Source organism: Lithobates pipiens, unplaced genomic scaffold (genome assembly GCF_037356315.1).
Source record: "Lithobates pipiens isolate NorthernLeopardFrog02 unplaced genomic scaffold, aLitPip1_a1.2 Scaffold_23, whole genome shotgun sequence".
Taxonomy (NCBI): Eukaryota; Metazoa; Chordata; class Amphibia; order Anura; family Ranidae; genus Lithobates; species Lithobates pipiens.
In genome coordinates, this window is record NW_027507785.1 from 56,553,205 (window position 1) to 56,573,129 (window position 19,925).

Consider the following 19,925-nt stretch of genomic DNA (forward strand, 5'->3'; position numbering starts at 1 on the left):
GCAAAAAATTAAAAGATATTATGTTTTTTTCAAAATTGTCGCTCTTTTTTTGTTTACCACACAAAAAATAAAATCCGCAGAGGTGATCAAATTCCACCAAAATGAAGCTCTAATTGTAGGACAAAAAAAAGGACATCAATTTTGTTTTGGGTACAACGTCGCACGACTGCGCAATTGTTAGTTAAAGCGTCGCATCGCCGAAACGCAAAAAATGGCCTGGTCATTGAGCAGCCAAATCTTCCAGGGCTGAAGTGGTTAACCAGACACTGATAGAAGGCATAAGATCAGGGCTTTTTTTCCTCAGAGAATAGGTGCAGGAACTCCTCCTTTTTGAGTCACCCCTTTTCTCCACCTCTACCCACCTCCGAGCACCCTCTACCTACCTCCCATTACTACCCTTTTAGAGAATACAGAACCAAGTATAATTTTGTGGTGATAAGTAATTTGTATGGAATTTGTTAATGATAACAAGAAAATCAGTAAAACTAAGCCCCTATATCCAGCAACAATAAAGCCCCCTCTAGCAACAATAGATCCCCCCGTTAACAATGGACCACCCGAAACAAAATCCCCCGGCAGCAACAACAGATCTCCTCAAAGCCAGCATCAATAGACTCTCCAGCCGTAAGGATGAGCTCAGGCGTGTTCGCATGGTCCACGTGCTGAGCCCGCCAGGAAGTCGGCGCAGCGCTGCGCTAATCACAGGCAGTGAGACATTGCCCCGATGCGCGGCTGCAGAGATCGGCCAATGTCTCACTGCCTGTGATTAGCGCAGCGCTGTGCCGACTTCCTGGCGGGCTCAGCACGTGGACCGTACGAACACCCCTGAGTGCATCCCTATCCAGCAGCCAGCAACAATAGTCCCCTCCCTCAACAATAGATCCTCTCCCATCCATAACTGACCCCTCAGCAAAATAAGAACCACCCCCAGCAACAACAGGTCCCTTACCAGTAAGAATAGACCCCCCTGAAACAATAGATCCCCTCCAGGTAGAATAGATCCCCCAGTATCAATAGACCCTGCAGCACACCCCAGCACCCCTTACCACTACATACAGTCAGTACTGGAGGTGCCGGAACTGCGTTCCCCCACGTTCCCGCTGAAAAAAAGTCCTGCATAAGACTGCTATATACTGCTGATGGGAAAATGTATTTAGCAGTTTATATTTACTAAAGTGATTGCATTTCCATGTTCTGTGTACTGTGGGAGACCAGACATAATGAATGCAGGCTCCTGGGTTTAGTCTGGGTTCACACTTATGCAATGCGAATGGGTGCGATTCTCATGCAGATTTTTGCTGGAGTTCAGTGAATTTTGCATTGTGATTTGTGGTATTTGTGATATTGTAATGCGAATTGAATGCGTTTTTGGATGGCAGTAGTTGCACACAGCAGTAGTTGCACACAGCTGAACACAAGATGCGATTTCATGTCGGTTTCCATTGATGTCTATGGAGAGGAGAAATCGCACTGGAACGCAGTAAACGCCCACAGGACCAATCGCAACGCATAGATGTGAACGACCTTCAACAAAAACAAAACCAGTAAAAGACTGCTCGTTGTCTCTAGACGGGATGTATGAAATCTGGCAGTGGGGTGATTTGGTAGATTGTTTGTTACCAGCTGCAATGCCATGGCTACACATACCTCATGAAGCCTGACTGGAAAACTACCAGGACGTTCCTAAGAGACATCTAGCTGTTACTGTTCATCCTTTATCATTACAGCTCTCAAACACTGAGCTCAGAGCTACTGCATCCTGGGAGAGAAAGAGCATGTGAGGAATTTTCCAGTCAGGATTAATGAGGTACATCGTTTTCTAATAGGGGACGCTAAATCTGGTGACACCCTGGGATTCCCTCGCTTTGGAGAGGTTTCCTCTCACTTCCTGTTTTGGTTATAGGACAGGAGGTGAAGGGAAATTTACCCAAGGGGACAAATTGCAATCCTCCCTTATACTCTATCCAAAATTTAAAAAAAAATACGTTTGAATTGAGTTCCACTTTAGGAGTGGAGGATGGTTCCACATAGTCTGAAATGGATGCTGTGATTGTTTACTGGCCTGCCCTCTGGTTTCACTACTTTGCAAGTTTCTAACCACAGACATGCAGTTAAATAGCAGTGAAGACACAATGGGAGTGACAACCTCGTGTCAGCTCCATGTTTCTCCAATCACAGGTTCACTTTGAAATGTGCCAGCTCTTCCCACAACAAATATGGCTGCCTCTGGACTGTCACTACCTGACGAGCTCGTTGCCGCAATGCGTCCGCGCCTTGTTTCCTCCGGCAGGAAAATGTAAACACATTGCGAAGGTTCCGCCTGTGAACTACTGCTATGGAGACCGGGGACGGGGGGCCGCCGTGGGTGTCGGAGACTTTGCGGGTGCTTGCTGCTGCCCTGCGGGAGTGCGGGGCGCCCTCTGCCGCCTGGTTCAAGGAAAGCAGCCAGAAGAACCTGAGGAGCCGGGACTTCCTGGTGCCCCGCGGAGCGCTGAGGAATTCCTTCCCCGAGGGAGAGGTGCACATGGCATGGGAGGGGGGCAGGGAAACCTGACAACTTACTGCTATCTATGGCAATACAAGTCCCAACCTAACACTAGTGTTATCTATTGCACTACAAGTCCCAGCATGCACTGCCACCCCAGTGTTATCTATGGAACTACAAGTCCCAGAAATCACTGCCACCTAGTGTTGGCTATGGCACTACAAGTCCCAGCTTGCACTGCCACCCTAGTGACATCTATGGCACTACAAGTCACAGCAAGCACTGCCACCCTAGTGGTATCTATGGCACTACAAGTCCCAGCATGCACTGCCACCCTAGTGTTGGCTATGGCACTACAAATCCCGACAAGCACTGCCACCCTAGTGTTATCTATGGCACTACAAGTCACAGCATGCACTGCCACCCTAGTGTTATCTATGACACTACAAGTCCCAGCATGCACTGCCACCCTAGTGTTATCTATGGAACTACAAGTCCCAGAAATCACTGCCACCTAGTGTTGGCTATGGCATTACAAGTCCCAGCATGCACTGCCACCCTAGTGACATCTATGGCACTACAAGTCACAGCAAGCACTGCCACCCTTGTGGTATCTATGGCACTACAAATCCCAGCAAGCACTGCCACCCTAGTGTTGGCTATGGCACTACAAGTCTCAGCATGCACTGCCACCCTAGTGTTGGCTATGGCACTACAAATCCCGACAAGCACTGCCAACCTAGTGTTATCTATGGCACTACAAGTCTCAGCATGCACTGCCACCCTAGTGTTATCTATATCACTACAAGTCACAGCATGCACTGCCACCCTAGTGTTATCTATGGCACTACAAGCACTGCCACCCTAGTGTGATCCCAGAAAGCACTGCCACCCTATGGCACTACAAGCCTCAGCATGCACTGCCATCCTAGTGATATCTATAACACTACAAGTCCCAGCAAGCACTGCCACCCTAGTGTTATCTATGGCACTACAAGTCACAGCATGTACTGCCACCCTAGTGTTATCTATGGCACTACAAGTCCCACCAACCACTGCCATCCTAGCAACATATATGGCACTGCAAGTCCCACCAACCACTACCACCCTAATGTTATGGCACTTCAAGTCCCAGAAGGCACTGCCTTTCTAGAAACATATATGGCACTACAAGGCCCAGAATGCACTGCCACCCTAGTTTTAGCAATGCATTATAGGGGCCAACATTCATTGTTACCTGACAGTACAATATGTCCCAGCATGCACTGCCTTCCTAGATACATATATAGCACTACAAGTCCCAGCATGCACTGCCACCCTATGTCATGTATTGTATTACAAACACCCAGCATTTATTGCTACCTGATAGTACCACATGTCCCAGCATGCATTGTCACTGATGGCACTACAAGGACCCAGAATCCTTTGCCACCTTAGTGACATCTATGGCACTGCAAAGGCCCAGAATGCACTGCCACTCTAGTGTTATCTGTGGTACTACACATCCCAACATGCACTGCCTACCTAGTGTCATCTATGGCACTTCAAGTCTCGGCATACGTTGCTACACCAGCGACATCGATTGCACTAAAAGTGTTTTTTTTTAGGGCACTACAAGTTCCAGCATTCACTGCCTAGCTAGTGTCTTCTATGGTACTATAAATCCCAGCATGCATGCCCACCCTAGTGTCAAATATAGCACTGCAAGTCCCAGCATGCACTGCCACCCTAGCAACATCTTTTGGCACTAAAAGTTTTTTATGGCACTACAAGTTTCAGCATGCACTGCCATCCTAATAATATCTATCTAACCTTAATGACTTGGAGAGGATCTGCAGAGGATCTGGGACAAAATCCCTCCTGAGATGTGTGCAAACCTGGTGGCCGACTATAGGAAACATCTGACTTCTGTGATTGCCAACAAGGGTTTTGTCACCGAGTACCAAGTCATGTTTTGCGAAGAGATCAAATACTTAGTTCACTCATTAAAATGCGAATAAATTTATAACGGTTTTGAAAGGCGTTTTCCTGGATATTTTTGTTGTTTGCAAACGTACAAAATCAGCAGGGGATCACATGCTTTTTTTCCCTCACTGTAACCATGTCCTGAAATTAAAATTTTAAAGCGGTTCTTCAACCTAAAGGGGAAGTTCCGCTAATCTGATCCCTCCCCCCCTCCGGTGCCACAATTGGCACCTTTCAGGGGGGAGGGGGGTGCAGTTACCTGGATAATCCAGGTATCTGCACCCACTTCCGGGCAGACCCCCGCAGACGCCCCCCCCCCCCCCCCCCGTTGTGTTCTGGGAAACACACAGTTCCCAGGACACAGCGGGGACCAGAAGAGACGCGCAGCGCGACTCGCGCATGCGCAGTAGGGAACCGGGCAGTGAAGCCGCAATGCTTCACTTCCCGATTCCCTGACAGAGGATGGCGGCGGAGGCAGCAGAGAGATGAGCGATCGCTCGTCATCTGCCGCCGACATCGCTGGACCCTGGGACAGGTAAGTGTGATTTTATTAAAAGTCAGCAGCTGCAATATTAGTAGCTGCTGGCTTTTAATATTTTTTTTTTTTTAGGTGCAGAACCGCTTTAAATAGAAAAGAATATAACAATCTTCCAAAATTCGAATAGAATACATTTGAAACTAATAGAAAAGAATAAAAGGATAGAATAGAAAAATTTAATAGAATAGAAAAAACAATAGAATAGAATATAACCATCTTCCAAAATTCGAAATTTGAATAGAAAAGAAAAGAATAGAAATACCAATAGATCGGAAAGAAAATAATTTCCGTCTGAATTTAGAATTTCTAATGGAATAAATTTGAATAGAATAGAAAATAATAGAATAGAAAATAAAAGAATAGAAAAAAAAAAAAAAACAATAGAATGGAAGAGAGAGAGAATATAACCATCTTCCAAAATTAAACATTTTGAATAGAATAAATTAGAATTGGCATTCCATTAGAATTTTCTGAATTTGGTCGGATTGAGTTCAATACGACTGAATTTGGAAAATTCTAAATAAATTCTAATAAACCAAAAGAATTCTGAAAACAAAATGAACTAAGTTAACTAAGCGAATTTATGTAAATAACGTATTGAAACAAAACAAATTTTCGTTCTGCGAATGTCTATACTGGAATCTAAAGCGGTTTTGTTTTGCAGGTTCCGGAAGAGCTGATCCAGAAGCTGACGACTATAAAAGTCCCGGGAACTCTCCCTATAAAAAGATGTCTGCAGACAGAAACCGGCCTTGTCATCCAGCTGGACAGACCTGAAACATTCCATCGAATCCTGAGAGACTTCACACCGTATCTGAAGCCTGTGCCGCCATCCTCGCATGGTGTACAGACCGCATTCATCCTGAACTGCGTCCCCCTGCATGCCTCCTCCAGTCTGGACGCCTTCAAGCTCAGTCACCTTAGAGCGGTATTAGTAGCGGATCACCTGGCGGAGGTGCTCAGATTAAAAGGGTTAGTAGAATTATAAAGGACAGGGTTCGGTTAGAGCAATGGTCCCCAACCTTTTTTTGGCACCAAGAACCGGCTTCACAGCATCCAATTTTGCCCAGGGAACGGGGGGGGGGGGGGTTTGGCTGGTGGACGGGTCGGGGGATGGGAAATTCAAGGAGTCTGTCCTCAGCCTCCCCCCCTTTACAGCACAGTCCCCCCTTTATACCAGTGTCCTAAGTTCCCCTTCACATTACAGCCCCCCTTTTACTTTACAGTGCAGTCCCCGTTATATCTTATCTATATATCTTAGCCTTTATAATCACTTAAAGGGAAAACTGGAATTCAGCATTAAGCATATTTTTCTTTGAGTGTTATATAAAGTAGTCCAGTTTCTGAAGATGGTGCAGTAGATGTAGAGCTCTCCTTTTATGTTTATTTTTTTCTAGGGAACAAGTCCATCTTATTCCTCCAATCAGGAACCAGGAAGTTGGCGACTTTTTAAAGCAGCTGGGGATCACTTGGCCTTCGGATGTTAAGTCTCCGGACGTAGATCAGACCATTTCTAGGTACAAGCATTGCTTAAAGGAAGAACTTGGCAGCAGCAGTGTCGGTGTGGACTCTCACCCGCCAGCAGATGAGTCTTCCTTGTCCGTCCTCTTCGGAGTACATCTGAAATCCTGCGCACAGGGGCATGGTCTCTGCCTGGAGGGATATGACCCAAATATCGACCATTTCCTGGGTACGTCAGAGTTGTTACGTTTCATTCACAGTTTTTGGCTATATAGTTGCAGTTTCACTGCGTATATTTTGCTTTCCTTTGTCGCCCCCACCTCTTTCTCTGGAAAAGCTGTTTGCCTGGCTGTCATTCTGAGCCTTTTGATGATACTTTATATGCAGTACATGGATTCTTGCTTTTAGTTGACTTCTCTATCCAGGCCAGTGGCCGAAAAAGCCATAAAGGCGCATTGTCAGCACTGGGGAGGACTGGAAACTTTTGGCCTGGGGGGGGGGGGGGGGACAACCAACTGGCCCTTTCATGGTAGGAACAGTTTAATCCAGGGGTCTCCAAACTTTCTAAACAAAGGGCCAGTTTATGGCCCTTCAAACTTTAGGGGGCTGCACTGTGACAATTGGGAAATGCCCTGGGCTTGGTGGTCAGTGGAAGTAAAGAAATGACAAAGCGCTTGATGTCAGTAAGAGGAGGAAAAGTGCGCCATCATTGGTGTCGGGGGGCGGGGGGGGATAGTTCTGCCCCTTCATTGGTGTCAGTGGAGGGGGGGTAGTGCCCCTTCATTGGTGTTAGTGGGAGGGATAGTGCCCCATCATTGGTATCAGTGGGGGGATAGTGCTCTTTCATTGGTATCGGTGTGAGGCATAGTGCCCCTTCATTGGTATCAGTGGGAGGGATAGTGCCTCATCATTGGTATCAGTGGGAGGGATAATGCCCCATCATTGGTATGGGTATGTGTGGGAGGGATAGTGCCCCATTCATTGGTATCAGTGGGAGTGATAGTGCCCCATCATTGGTATGGGTATGTGTGGGAGAGATAGAGCCCCATTCATTGGTGTCAGTGGGAGGGATAGAGCCCCATCATTGGTGTCAGTGGGAGGGATATGCCCCCTTCATTGGTATCAGTGGGAGGAATAGTGCCCCTTTCATTGGTATCAGTGGGAGGAATAGTGCCCCATAATTGGTATCAATGAGAGGGATAGTGCCCCATAATTGGTATCAGTGGGAGGGATAGTGCCCCATCATTGGTATCAGTGGGAGGGATAGTGCCCCATCATAGTTATCAGTGGGAGGGATAGTGCCCCATCTTTTGTGTTAGTGAAGGGATAGTGCCCCTTCATTGATATCAGTGGGGGGAATAGTGCCCTTTCATTGATATCAGTGGGAGGAATAGTGCCCCTTCATTGGTATCAGTGGGAGGAATAATGCCCCATCTTTGGTGTCAGTGGGAGGGATAGTACCCCATCATTGGTGTCAGTGGAAGCAATAGTGCCCCATTGTTTGGTGTCAATAGAAGGAATAGTGCCCTAACTTTAATACAGATAGCAATGTATACAATAAGGATTAGCCTTATAGTGCCCCATATTTGGTATCAGTGGGAGGAATAGGGCCAATTTTTTGCTTTCAGGGATGTAGCACTTTGAATGACAATTGTGTGGTCATGCAGCACTGTAACCATACGAAATTTATATAATTTTTTGAGGTGGCTAAAGGTTTCTTTTGGTGGTATTTAATCACCACTGGGTTTTTTGCTAAACAAATGAAAAAAGACAGAAAGGATTGCCGGTTATTGCCTTTCCTTTCATCACACAGTGACAGAGCTGAGGAAAGGAAATGCTGATAACCGGCATTTGTTTACATGTGATGAGCTGTCATTGGACATAGCTGATCACATGGTAAAAAGCCTCTGTGATTGGCCCTTCGCCTCGATCACAGAGCACGCTGGAGTCGCACCCCAGGGGGCACACGAAGGACGTCAAGTGATGTCAGTGACTGATCCCGTCCCACTTTCTGCTGAGTGCTTCCGTCAGTAATATCTCTTCCTCCGGTCTGACCATCAGAGAGATCAGATATTATAGCTGCATTGTATACAAGGCTAGCCGACAATAGCTTGTATGAACCTTGAATGATTTATTGGACCAGGATACAGGCTTTTTATACACTTTTTAACACAGGGGGTTAGATAATGAGGAAGGGCTGACTCATGGCCCCCCCCCCAGCACCTACTTAGCTGACAATGATATAATTAACATGATAATTAAGGCAGCCCAGGTGAACAGACTGCCTGGTAACAAGGGTGAAGCTTATTAAACAGACAAAAAGTAGATATTGATAATACAGTACTAATACATGTGCCAACTGATTTCATCTCTACATGTTTCGCCTTGGTAATTGGCTTCTTCAGGAGATTTAATTGATATCAGGCACAGTGAGCACTAGTGGGCCGGATCTGGCACTAGTGCTCACTGTACCTGATATCATTTAAATCTCCTGAAGAAGCCAATTACCAAGGCGAAACATGTAGAGATGAAATCAGTCGGCACATGTATTTATTACTGTAATATCAATAGTTAATTTTTGTATGTTTGTTTTTATTGCTTTTAATAAACTTCTACTTTTTTTTATAAATGATCTTGTTCTCAGTAGCAGACTGTCCGGCTCCAGAGGCCAATGTGGCCAGCTCTTTCAATAAACATGTATAGTTCAGAATGAAAAAAAAAATAAGAATAGTCTTTTGGGCTAAGCCAAGAAAACAGTCTCTCAAAAATGTAACAAAAAGAGGAATATAACAAATAACAGGGTGAATGTGGGCAGAAAAGGTCCCGATCGTGCCATATTCCTATTACAAGGGATGTTTACATTCCTTGTAATAGGAATAAAAGTCATCAATTTTTTTTTTATTAATTTTTATTAATTTTTTGTGTCAAACTAAAAAAATAAAAATAAAATGAACAATAAAAAAAAAAATGTAAAGCGCCTCTGTCCCCCGTGAGCTCGCACACAGATGCGAACGCATACGTAAGTCCCGCCCACATATGAAAACGGTGTTCAAACCACACATGTGAAGTATCGCCGCGAACGTTAGAGCGAGAGCAATAATTCTAGCTCTAGACCTCCTCTGTAACCCAAAACATGTAACCAGTAAAAAAATTTAAAGCGTCGCCTATGGGGATTTTTAAATACCAAAGTTTGGCGCCATTCCACGAGCGCGTGCAATTTTGAAGTGTGACATGTTGGGTATCTATTTACTCGGCGTATCCTCTTTCACATTTTGCAAAAAAATTGGGCTAACTTTACAGTTTTTTTTTTGTTTTTTTTTAAGCATGAAACTGTTTTTTTTTCTGAAAAAAAACATGTTAGAAAAATTATGCAATGACCGCCATTGTATTCTCTAGGGTCTTTGCTAAAAAAAACATATATAATGTTTGGGGGTTCTATGTCATTTTCTAGCAAAAAAATTAGGAATTTTACATGTAGGAGAGAAATGTCAGAATTGGCCTGGGCGCGAAGTGGTTAAAGCAATAAAAACAAACATACAAAAAGTAGATATTGATATTACAGTACTAATACATGTGCTGACTGATTTCATCTCTTAATTTTTGCCTTGGTAATTGGCTTCTTCAGGAGATTTAATTGATATCAGCCACGTCCAGCCCACTAGTGCTCACTGTGCCTTATATCAAATCTCCTGAAGAAGCCCAGGTGAACAGACTGCCCGGTAACAAGGGTGAAGCTTATTAAACAGACAAAAAGTAGATATTGATATTACAGTACTAAATACATGTGCTGACTGATTTCATCTCTACATATTTCACCTTGGCAATTGGCTTCTTCAGGAGATTTAGTTGATATCAGGCACAGTGAGCACTAGTGGGCCGGATGTGGCACTAGTGCTCACTGTACCTATATCAATTAAATCTCCTGAAGAAGCCAATTACCAAGGCGAAACATGTAGAGATGATATCAGTCGGCACATGTATTTAGTACTGTAATATCAATAGTTAATTTTTGTATGTTTGTTTTTATTGCTTTAATAAACTTCTACTTTTTTTATAAATGATCTTGTTCTCAGTAGCAGACTGTCCAGCTCCAGAGGCCAATGTGGCCAGCTCTTTCAATAAACATGTATAGTTCAGAATGAAAAAAATAAGAATAGACTTTTGGGCTAAGCCAAGAAAACAGTCTCTCAAAAATGTAACAAAAAGAGGAATATAACAAATAACAGGGTGAATGTGGGCAGAAAAGCTCCCTGCAGCCAGTGTCTGCGACAGATGATGCCCTCCCAGAACTGGACGACCGCGCTGTAGCTGTCTATCGGCTATAGCGCATTCGGCAAGTGGTTAACTAGGAGAGAAGGTAAACTAAGTACTAAATAGATGTGCTGACTGATTTCATCTCTACATGTTTCACCTTGGTAATTGGCTTCTTCAGGAGGTTTAATTGATATCAGCCATGTCCAGCCCACTAGTGCTCACTGTGCCTTATATCAAATCTCCTGAAGAAGCCAATTACCAAGGTGAAACATGTAGAGATGAAATCAGTCAGCACATGTATTTAGTACTGTAATATCAATATCTACTTTTTGTCTGTTTAATAAGCTTCACCCTTGTTACCGGGCAGTCTGTTCACATGGGCTGCCTTAATTATCATGTTAATTATATCATTGTCAGCACATGTATTAGTACTGTATTATCAATATCTACTTTTTGTATGTTTTGTTTTTATTGCTTTTAATACATTTCTACTTTTTATAAATGATCTTGTTCTAATTTAGCACCTTAAACATCCCAGATACATCTTCAAATTTCTTGTTAACTAGGAAGTTCATCTGGGGAGCAAATGGTTCAAGAGAAACAAGATACAAGGTTGTCTAAGGAATTGGGCAGGGAGCTGTCCAGCATCTCAGGTGGCTTTGCAAGAAAAGATACTGCCAGACACAGCACAGGTTGCAGGTTCAGATCCGGGTCCTGACAGTTTTGACAATTGGTGTGAGAGGAGAATAACACCTTCCATCAATAAGAGGAATAGCGCCCCAAGGGCCTGATAAAGGCAAGCAAAGGGCCACGTCCAGCCCATGGGCTGCTGATTGGAGACCGCTGATCTAAGCTAATTAAAGTTCTCTACAAGAAGTGTGTGATGGTGCTGCAGTGATGGAGGGGCATAGTGACGGGTTCACTTTTAAGTGGAAATCCATTGAAAATGTGGTGGTATAGAAGTTGCTCACGGTTGGATGTCCAGGATTACAGGTGTAGAAGTCAAACCAAGCAAAACGTCGGCGGCAGACACATTACCAAACGACAGACAGCCTAAGTTGTGCTTGCTTGCTGCTTGATTCTGTTTGTCTTTTCTTACTGAATCTCATCTATGTGTTTTTGTCATTTAGTCCGCGAGGAAGACCTGAACCACGTGGCACGGCTGGAGAATTCTGTCAAGGTGTCTGTGGTGAGTACCTCCGAAGTTAGCTTCTTGTTATGAGAGCAGCCCACATTGCAGCCTGCTAAATGTCTGCTTCCTCTTCCCACGATCACACTTTCGCTTCAGAGATCGTTCTTTATTGGGGTCTAAATGGTGGAAGAAGGGCAGCACGGTGGTTTGGGCTAGCTCTTCTGCCTTGCAGTACGGGGGCCCTCAGTTTGACTCCCAAACCAGAACACTATCTATGTTGAGTTTGCATGTTCTCTCTATGCTTGTGTGGGTTTCCTCTGGGTACTTTGGTTTCCTCCCACATTCTAAACACATGCTGATAGGTTAATTGGCTCCTATCTGCATGGCCCCAGTATGTGTGTGTACATGTGAGATAGGGACTTTAGATTGTAGGTTACATGAGGCCAGGGACTGATGTGAATGTACCATATCTAATGTTCTGTGTAACAGGCCACATTCATGCCTGTGACTGTGCCCGACCAAGTTTTCATGCAAAAACCCCGGCTGGGCTTCCCAGCAATTAGCTGCGGGATACTGCCGGATGAAAGACAGGCTGCATCCAGGACTGCTCACTCGCAGGTGATCCCTGCATAACTGTTACATGTGAGCAGCCGTGATTAGCAGCAGCTTCCGATTGCTTTAAGCCGCAGGGGTCTCCAAACTTTCTAAGCAAAGGGCCGGTTTACTGTCCTTCAGACTTTAAGGGGGCCGGACTGTGGCCATTTGGAGTAGAAAACGTCCCAGCATCAGTGGGGAAAAATAATGCCCCATTATTGATGTCAGTGGGAGGATCTGTACCCCATCATTGGTGTTATTAGGCTCCTTTGTTGGCGCCATTGGGAGAACTTGTGCCCCATCATTGGGGGGAATTAAGCCCCGTTATTGGTATCGGTGGATTAAATAGTGCCCCAAGGGCCAGATAAAAGCAGGCAAAGGGCCGCAGTTTAGAGACCACTGCTTTAAGGCTTGGTTCACACCTATGCATTTTTTTTTATTATTAGGTTTTAGACAAACAAACAGAAAAACACAAACAACAACAAAATACAAAAAAAACAATAGTGCCAGACAGTCTGGTTGTACAGAGAGTATACAACTTTAGGCAGTATACTCAAACATAGGAAATTACACAGACATCAGTGCAAAACATTCAACATAGGCATAATGGTATAAAGTGCAAATATGCTACTGTGTCAGGGCAAGAGCATGTGACCAATTATTAGAAATCTTTGGGGCCCGACACATCAATGGACAACTGAGGGTGGTATAATCAGCTCTGGGATAGGGTCACCTATGGATTTTTTTGTGCTGTTTTGCATTTTGCACTACAGAACGTGTTCCTTAGGAAACCACGTTGAATGAACTGCAGTGCAAATCTGCAAAATGCAAAAAGCACTAAAAATGGCATAGGTGTGAACCGGGCCTTAATGGGGCCGCCTTCTGCAGCTAACCACCAGGAACCTCCGCTGGGGATCGTGCATGTAAGCGCTGTCGGGCACATTCACAAGTGTGAATTTCTTCTTCAATATATACATACCTGTAATAATAAATAATATATGTTCCATACTTATGATGTGTATATTTATTTACCAGAAGGGGGCGGTACCCTGTGCTGTTCTTCACATTGTGAGCCGCGAGGAGGAGTTCCACCAGCAGAAGCTGGACCTTCTCTGGAGGTTGCTGGAGCCTGGAGCAGCAGCTGTCACTCAGGTAATGAACACAGTCACCCAATACACCGACCTATTGAAAGAAGGCAGCACATGGAGTGGTGAAGATATGCCAGGAATCCTTCACGTATTAATAAAGTGTATCTCTAGGCAGAACTTTTTTTTTTTTTTTAGTTTTAGCCAACGCATCAAAAAGTGAGAGGAGCGTATAGTATTGTTTTATGCTAAAAAAATCGATAACCATTCATTGGAAAGCCCAAGCCTCGCCCACCACAGCCTTTTGGCTCACTACCATTAATCATGCTATACCGTTATACAAGTTGACATATAAAGCCAGAGGATGCCCAAAAAAATTCCTAAAGGTTTGGGGCTCTTGGGTCAGCTCTGACAGTACCATCCCAACTGATCTTTAAGGCCCTATTCACACTGGGGCGCTAAAAATAGTGCTTGTATAGCGCCTGAAAAAATCTGGCCCCTTTCACTCCAGTGTGAAGCCGCTAGCAGGACGGTGAAAAAAGTCCTGCTAGCTGCATCTTTGGAGTGGTGAAGGAGCGGTGTATTCACTGCTCCTAAACCACTCCTACCCATTGAGCGGCGCTTTGCGAGCAGTTTTAACCCTTTTTCGGCCGCTAGCGGGGGTTAAAACCACCCCGCTAGCGGCCGCATTCCGCTGTTAAAGCGCCGTTAAAAATAGTCAACCCGCCGACGCCGCTCCCGCCCCAATGTGAAAGGGGCCTAAAAGAACGAATGAAGCCTCTAACCACTAAATTGTCTCAATTGAGCAACATAGGGATATGATCTTAGGGTCGCTATGTATCCACTAAATGTATACCAGTTTACCATGTTTTGTAATGGATTGAGTGATGTTCGCTCCATATGCATGTATGTTTGTTTGTATGTTGTGTACTGAAAATAGATAAAGCATTTACCCTTTAAAAAAAACAAAAAGTGAGAGAAAATCCTTCTAAATGAAAGGGGTTGTAAACCTTTGTGTTTTGTTACCTTAATGCATCAACATCTGTCAGTGACCGCCCCTAGCCCCCCCCGTTTTACTTACCTGAACCCTTGAACTTGACCCACGGGGATGCGCTGTCCTCTGTCCGGGGTTCTTGGCTCTTGACTTGATAGATTGATAGCAGCGCAGCCATTGGCTCCCTCTGCTGTCAATCAAATCCAATGACACGAGCGCCGAGGGGACGGGCCGAGTCCTGCATTCGGCCTCTATGGACGCCGATTGCTGGACTCGGAAGCGTGCCCGCAAGGTAACCCCCCGTGACGCCACAACTGGGCACCCACAGTGACAATGCCGGTGTCACAGAGATGAGGAGGAGAGGAGCGGGGCTTCGTATGTCCACATTGCTGGACCATGGGACAGGTGAGTGTCTGATTATTAAAAGTCAGCAGCTACACTTTTTGTAGCTGCTAACTTTTATATGGGTGGAACTCCGCTTTAACCACTTCACCCCCGGAATGATTTACCCCCTTCGCCCCTCTTCCTTCCGGGGGGCCACGGACTCCGGCTCTGTGACTGGCTGGAGCCGAGTGACGTCACTCCCACGCATGTGCGCGGGAGCCGCCAGTCATGACACATGCTGGGGAGGAAACGGCACGGAGGGTGCTGTGTACATGAAATATTTCCTAATCGGTGCACGTTTAGGAGATATTTCCAGTACATATAGGTAAGCCTTATTATATGTAAAAATAGATCAAGGATGTTTACAACCACTTTAACCACTTCCCGACCAGCGCACGACGATGTACGTCGACAGAATGGCACGGGCAGGCATATTGGCGTACATGTACGTCCAATATTCGTTGCCGCCATGCCATCCCGCGGTCGGGACCCCCGTGAGTCCGGTCGCGGGACCCGCGGACTCGATCGCCGCGGGCATCCCCGCGATCGTCTCACGGAGCGGCCGAATGGAGGAAATGCTGTATAAACAACATTTTTCCATTCTGCCTAGCAACTAGTGACGCTGATCTCTGCTCCATGTGATTGGAGCAGAGATCAGTGTACACTAAATGAAAGCCCAACCCCCCCACAGTTAGTAACACACCCCTAGGAACACTTAACCCCTACACTGCCACCCACTGGTTAACCCTTTCACTGCCAGTGTCATTTACACAGGAATCACTGCATTTATATAGCAGTGATTACTGTATAAATGACAATGGTCCCAAAAATGTGTCAAAAATGTCCGATGGGTCCCCCACAATGTCGCAGTCACAATAAAAATCGCAGATCGCCGCCATTACTAGTAAAAAAAAAAATAATAAAAAATTATTAATAAAAATGCTATAAAACTATCCCTATTTTGTAAACGCTATAACTTTTGCGCAAACCAATCAATAATCGCTTATTGCGATTTTTTTTACCAAAAATATGTAGAAGAATACGTATCGGCCTAAACTGAGGGAAAAAAATGTTTTTTTATATATTTTTGGGGGATATTTATTATTACAAAAAGTAAAAAAGAATGCGTTTTTTTCAAAATTATCGCTCTATTTTTGTTTATAGCGCAAAAAATAAAAACCGCAGGGGTGATCAAATACCACCAAAAGAAAGCTCTATTTGTGGGAAAAAAAGGACGTTAATTTTGTTTGGGAGCCACGTCGCACGACCGCGCAATTGTCAGTTAAAGCGACGCAGTGCCGAATCGCAAAAAGTGGTCTGGTCTTTGACCAGCAAATTGGTCCGGTCTGAAAGTGGTTAATGTGTAATTCCAGTCAAAACCTAACTAATTTAAAATGTACTCCCACCCCCATTCTAAGCCTATTCTATGTAGTCTGTAAAAGGAAAGATCTGTATACTTGTCTATTTTGAAGTCGCTCAGGTCCAGTCACATGATCCCCCGTCCAGTGGTGTCTTCAGCATGGAGGACATAGCAGCGGCAACGGCTGCAAAGCCTGGGTAGTGACATCACCCAAAGGCTTACTATGGGGCACCCATTGTCAGCCGTTACTTTTCTATACTGAAGCTAGCGTTGGAACTCCATCATGTGACCAGATCGGAACGACTTACGAATAGGTAGGTATAGGCATCTTAACTTTTTTTTATAAGGTAGAAAGAATAGGCTAAGAATGGGGGTGGGGTAGATTTTAGCTCAGTTAGTTTAGGTTTTGACTGGAATTATACTTTAATACTGGGCTTCTGTAATCCTCTGGTACAGCAACACTCACAGTAGGAAAAATTAAGCTAACAGTCTGAGACAATCAGAACTGTATTTCTTTTGGATATAATTCAGTCCTGTGAACAAGCCTGCAGAGGAGGTGTGCACAGAGATGACCTCCTACTCCTTCATTGTCCAATCACAGGCTGAGGTGGGTCATGGATTGAGCTGTATTGGTTATTTGCAGCATAGTCTACAGTGAGGTCCAGGTACTGTCTCCAAGGAGCACCTAGATCACAAGACTGGCCAAACAAATTCTAAACACTTTGGCAGGTAAATATTTTACATATAGTTCTTTTAGTTGTATAGTTAGTCATTTGCCTGGAGTTCTCCTTTAAAAAAATAAATAAATTGGATTGGGTACTCACTAGGTTTCAGATTTTACAAAAAAAGTTAAAATTTCAGTTTTGTATTTGTATATTCTGCACAGACATCGCTGAGCTAGGCAAGTCTTTAGCATACAAGAGATGTATTGAATAAGCAGCTTTTGATTTTCCGAGATTGCCACGGGGCGCACGCAGGGTTAATACCGAGCAATGGAATGAGACTTCCTGCCGTTACTGATTCCACTCTGATACTGTCGTGTTTTCCTGTTCATGAAGATCATCAAGGCTTTGACTGCCTAACTGATATTTTTAGTAAATATGTCTTAGGTTACAATTTTGGGTGATTGTTATACTATTTAAAGGGTATCTAAACTCAAAAGAGCAAAAAGTTCCTGTATTGCAGCTTACCAGTCCTAAGATGTGGTGGCTGCATTCGTTTTTTTTTTTTTTTTTTGTTTTGTTTTTTTCATTTAGGCTAACAATAGTTTGAGTAAATACATTAAATACCCTCTTGTCAGAAATCCAGTTTACTTGTCTATTTCTGTGTACTGAACTGAATTCTTAAAGTGGTTGTATAGTCATTTTTTTAACTTTTACCTACAGGTAAGCCTATAATAAGGCTTACCTGTAGGTAAAAAAAAAATATCTCCTAAACCTGTAAGGTTTAGGAGATATTCCCCTCGCAATGCGCCGCTGACTGCAGCGATGCATGCACACAGGGGATTCTCGGCGGAAAGTCTGGCAGACGCCGGACCCTGCCGGAAAGAAATCTTTCGCGGGAGTGACGATATCGCGGCTCCGGCCACTCACAGCGCCGGAGCCGCGATACCCGGAAGACACGCAGAGGGAACATGTCAGCTCCCTCGGCGCGGATCGGGCCAGATGTCGAGGCCTCGTTCTAAGGTAAGTATTTCATAATAAGCTAGTATGCGGTGCATACTAGCTCATTATGCTTTTTCGTTTGCAGGTAAAAAAAAAAAAAACTTCAGTGGGTTTACTCCCGCTTTAAACAATGTTACTGGTCTTCCCAGCATTCTTTTGTGAACCACAGGAAACCTACCTTAGATGTGATGGATATGGTAAGGGGAGGGGGTGTATTTATAATTCAAATCTTGAGAGCAGGCTGGGGTGACAACAATGCCCCTCCATAGATGCAAAATACAGGGAGTGAGGGGTGTCACCCTAGGGCAGGAAGTGTGTTAATGGCAGCATTATCAGGTGGAAATAAAGAATTCAAATATGAGAAGTGACGCTAATGCAGCCATCACATCTATGTAAGCTACAATATGTAACATTTTTGTTTTTGACTTTATATATACTTTACAAGTAGACAGTAGGACTTGCGCTATATTAGCTGATCTATTGATCATGTGATAGGAATGGAGTCTGTTGTGTTTGGGAATAAAAGTAACCCTCCTTCTGTTTCCTTAAAGCAGAGGTCCACCCTAAAATGGACCTTCTGCTCATCGGAATCCTCCCCCCCTCCGGCGCCACAATTGGCACCTTTCAGGGGGGGGGGGGGGGTGCAGTTACCTGGATAATCCAGGTAACTGCACCCACTTCTGGGATAGCTCTCTGCGGAAAGGGGCGTAGATTACGCCCCTTTCCGCAAGTGCCCGCCCCCTTCCGCAAGTGCCCCGCTGCCTGCTGGGAAACACACAGATCCCAGAGGCAGCGGGGACCGTCCTTATTGCGCAGCGCGACTCACGCATGCGCAGTAGGGAACCTGGGAAATGAAGCCGAAAGGCTCCATTTCCCGATTCCCAAGATGGCGGCGACAGCACCCGAGTGACGATCTAGATTTCGACTTCGGGTGCCGACATCGCGGGCGCGCTGGACAGGTAAGTGTCACTATTTTAAAAGTCAGCAGCTGCAGTATTTGTAGCTGCTGGCTTTTAAAAAAAAAAAAAACGCGGAGTCCCGGCGGACTCCCGACGGACTCCCGCTTTAAAGCTGAACTCTAGGAATGCGGCCACTTTGTAAAATGTGCAGGCATACTATGTGTTAAGTCCAGTCAGGTGCATGCCACCACTTGGAGTTAAAGTGGTTGTAAACCCTTTACAACCACTTTTTGTTACAGGTAAGCCTATAATAAGGCTTACCTGTAACTACCCTGGATATCTCCTAAACCTGCACGGTTTAGGAGATATCCCCTGTATCTGCATGTGCCTATGTCATCGGTACATGTGCACTAAAGCAATGGCACGTACATGCCGTTGCTTCAGTGAGTGTGCCGTTACCGGCATCTCCAGCGTGCATGCACGGAAGTGACGTCATCGTGGCTCCGGCCAATCGCAGCGACGGAGCCTGTGATATGTGGAAGTAACTCCGGGAATTGATGTCGCCGACCGGAGCAGTGTACAAGGACCGCTGCGAGGCAGAGCTGCTGTGTGTGAGAACACCGCATCTCTCCTCTCAGATCCCCAGAGTGTAGCAATTGCTATGCTCCCAGAGCTCCATAAAACAGTCAAATGTACTGTAAATAAGAGATAAGTCCAGAAGGTGACATGCACTTCCTCAGACTTAACTCATAGTATGCCTGCATGGTTTACAAAGTGGCTGACTCCCTGGTTCTCCTAGTACCACTACCTCATAAAATGAAGCATGGCCAAAGATTTTTTGATCATACTTATTTTGTGGGTCACAGGAGTGCACTTGCTTTTGCTCTACTGTGACCCTGATTTAGGTAATAGCAGGCTAAAGCCCGCTGTCAGCTGACATCACAGACTCGCTCCAGGCGCTGAAAGGATCCTGATCATATTGTTGGGATCCACCCAGTATCTGATTGGCAGTTGGCTTCAGCTCTCAGCACTTGGCTGAGAGTCAAAACCAGCTGTGCCCGTTCCTTCGCCAGCCTGGTGCTCCAATGAGTGTTGAAGAGGGCAGAGTGG

The 19,925-nt window shown here is 45.0% G+C and overlaps 1 protein-coding gene across 1 annotated transcript in view; it reads left to right on the forward strand.

The window, feature by feature from the left end:
- Positions 1 to 2,252: 2,252 nt before the first annotated feature.
- DALRD3 (DALR anticodon binding domain containing 3) overlaps positions 2,253 to 19,925 on the forward strand; it is a 38,846-nt gene continuing 21,173 nt past the window's right edge. Inside the window, exons 1-5 of the mRNA XM_077451677.1 lie at positions 2,253 to 2,518; positions 5,653 to 5,960; positions 6,386 to 6,678; positions 11,834 to 11,892; positions 13,465 to 13,581. Coding sequence (XP_077307803.1) covers positions 2,336 to 2,518; positions 5,653 to 5,960; positions 6,386 to 6,678; positions 11,834 to 11,892; positions 13,465 to 13,581 — 960 coding nt within the window. The 5' untranslated portion in view covers positions 2,253 to 2,335. The remainder of the gene's footprint in view (positions 2,519 to 5,652; positions 5,961 to 6,385; positions 6,679 to 11,833; positions 11,893 to 13,464; positions 13,582 to 19,925) is intronic.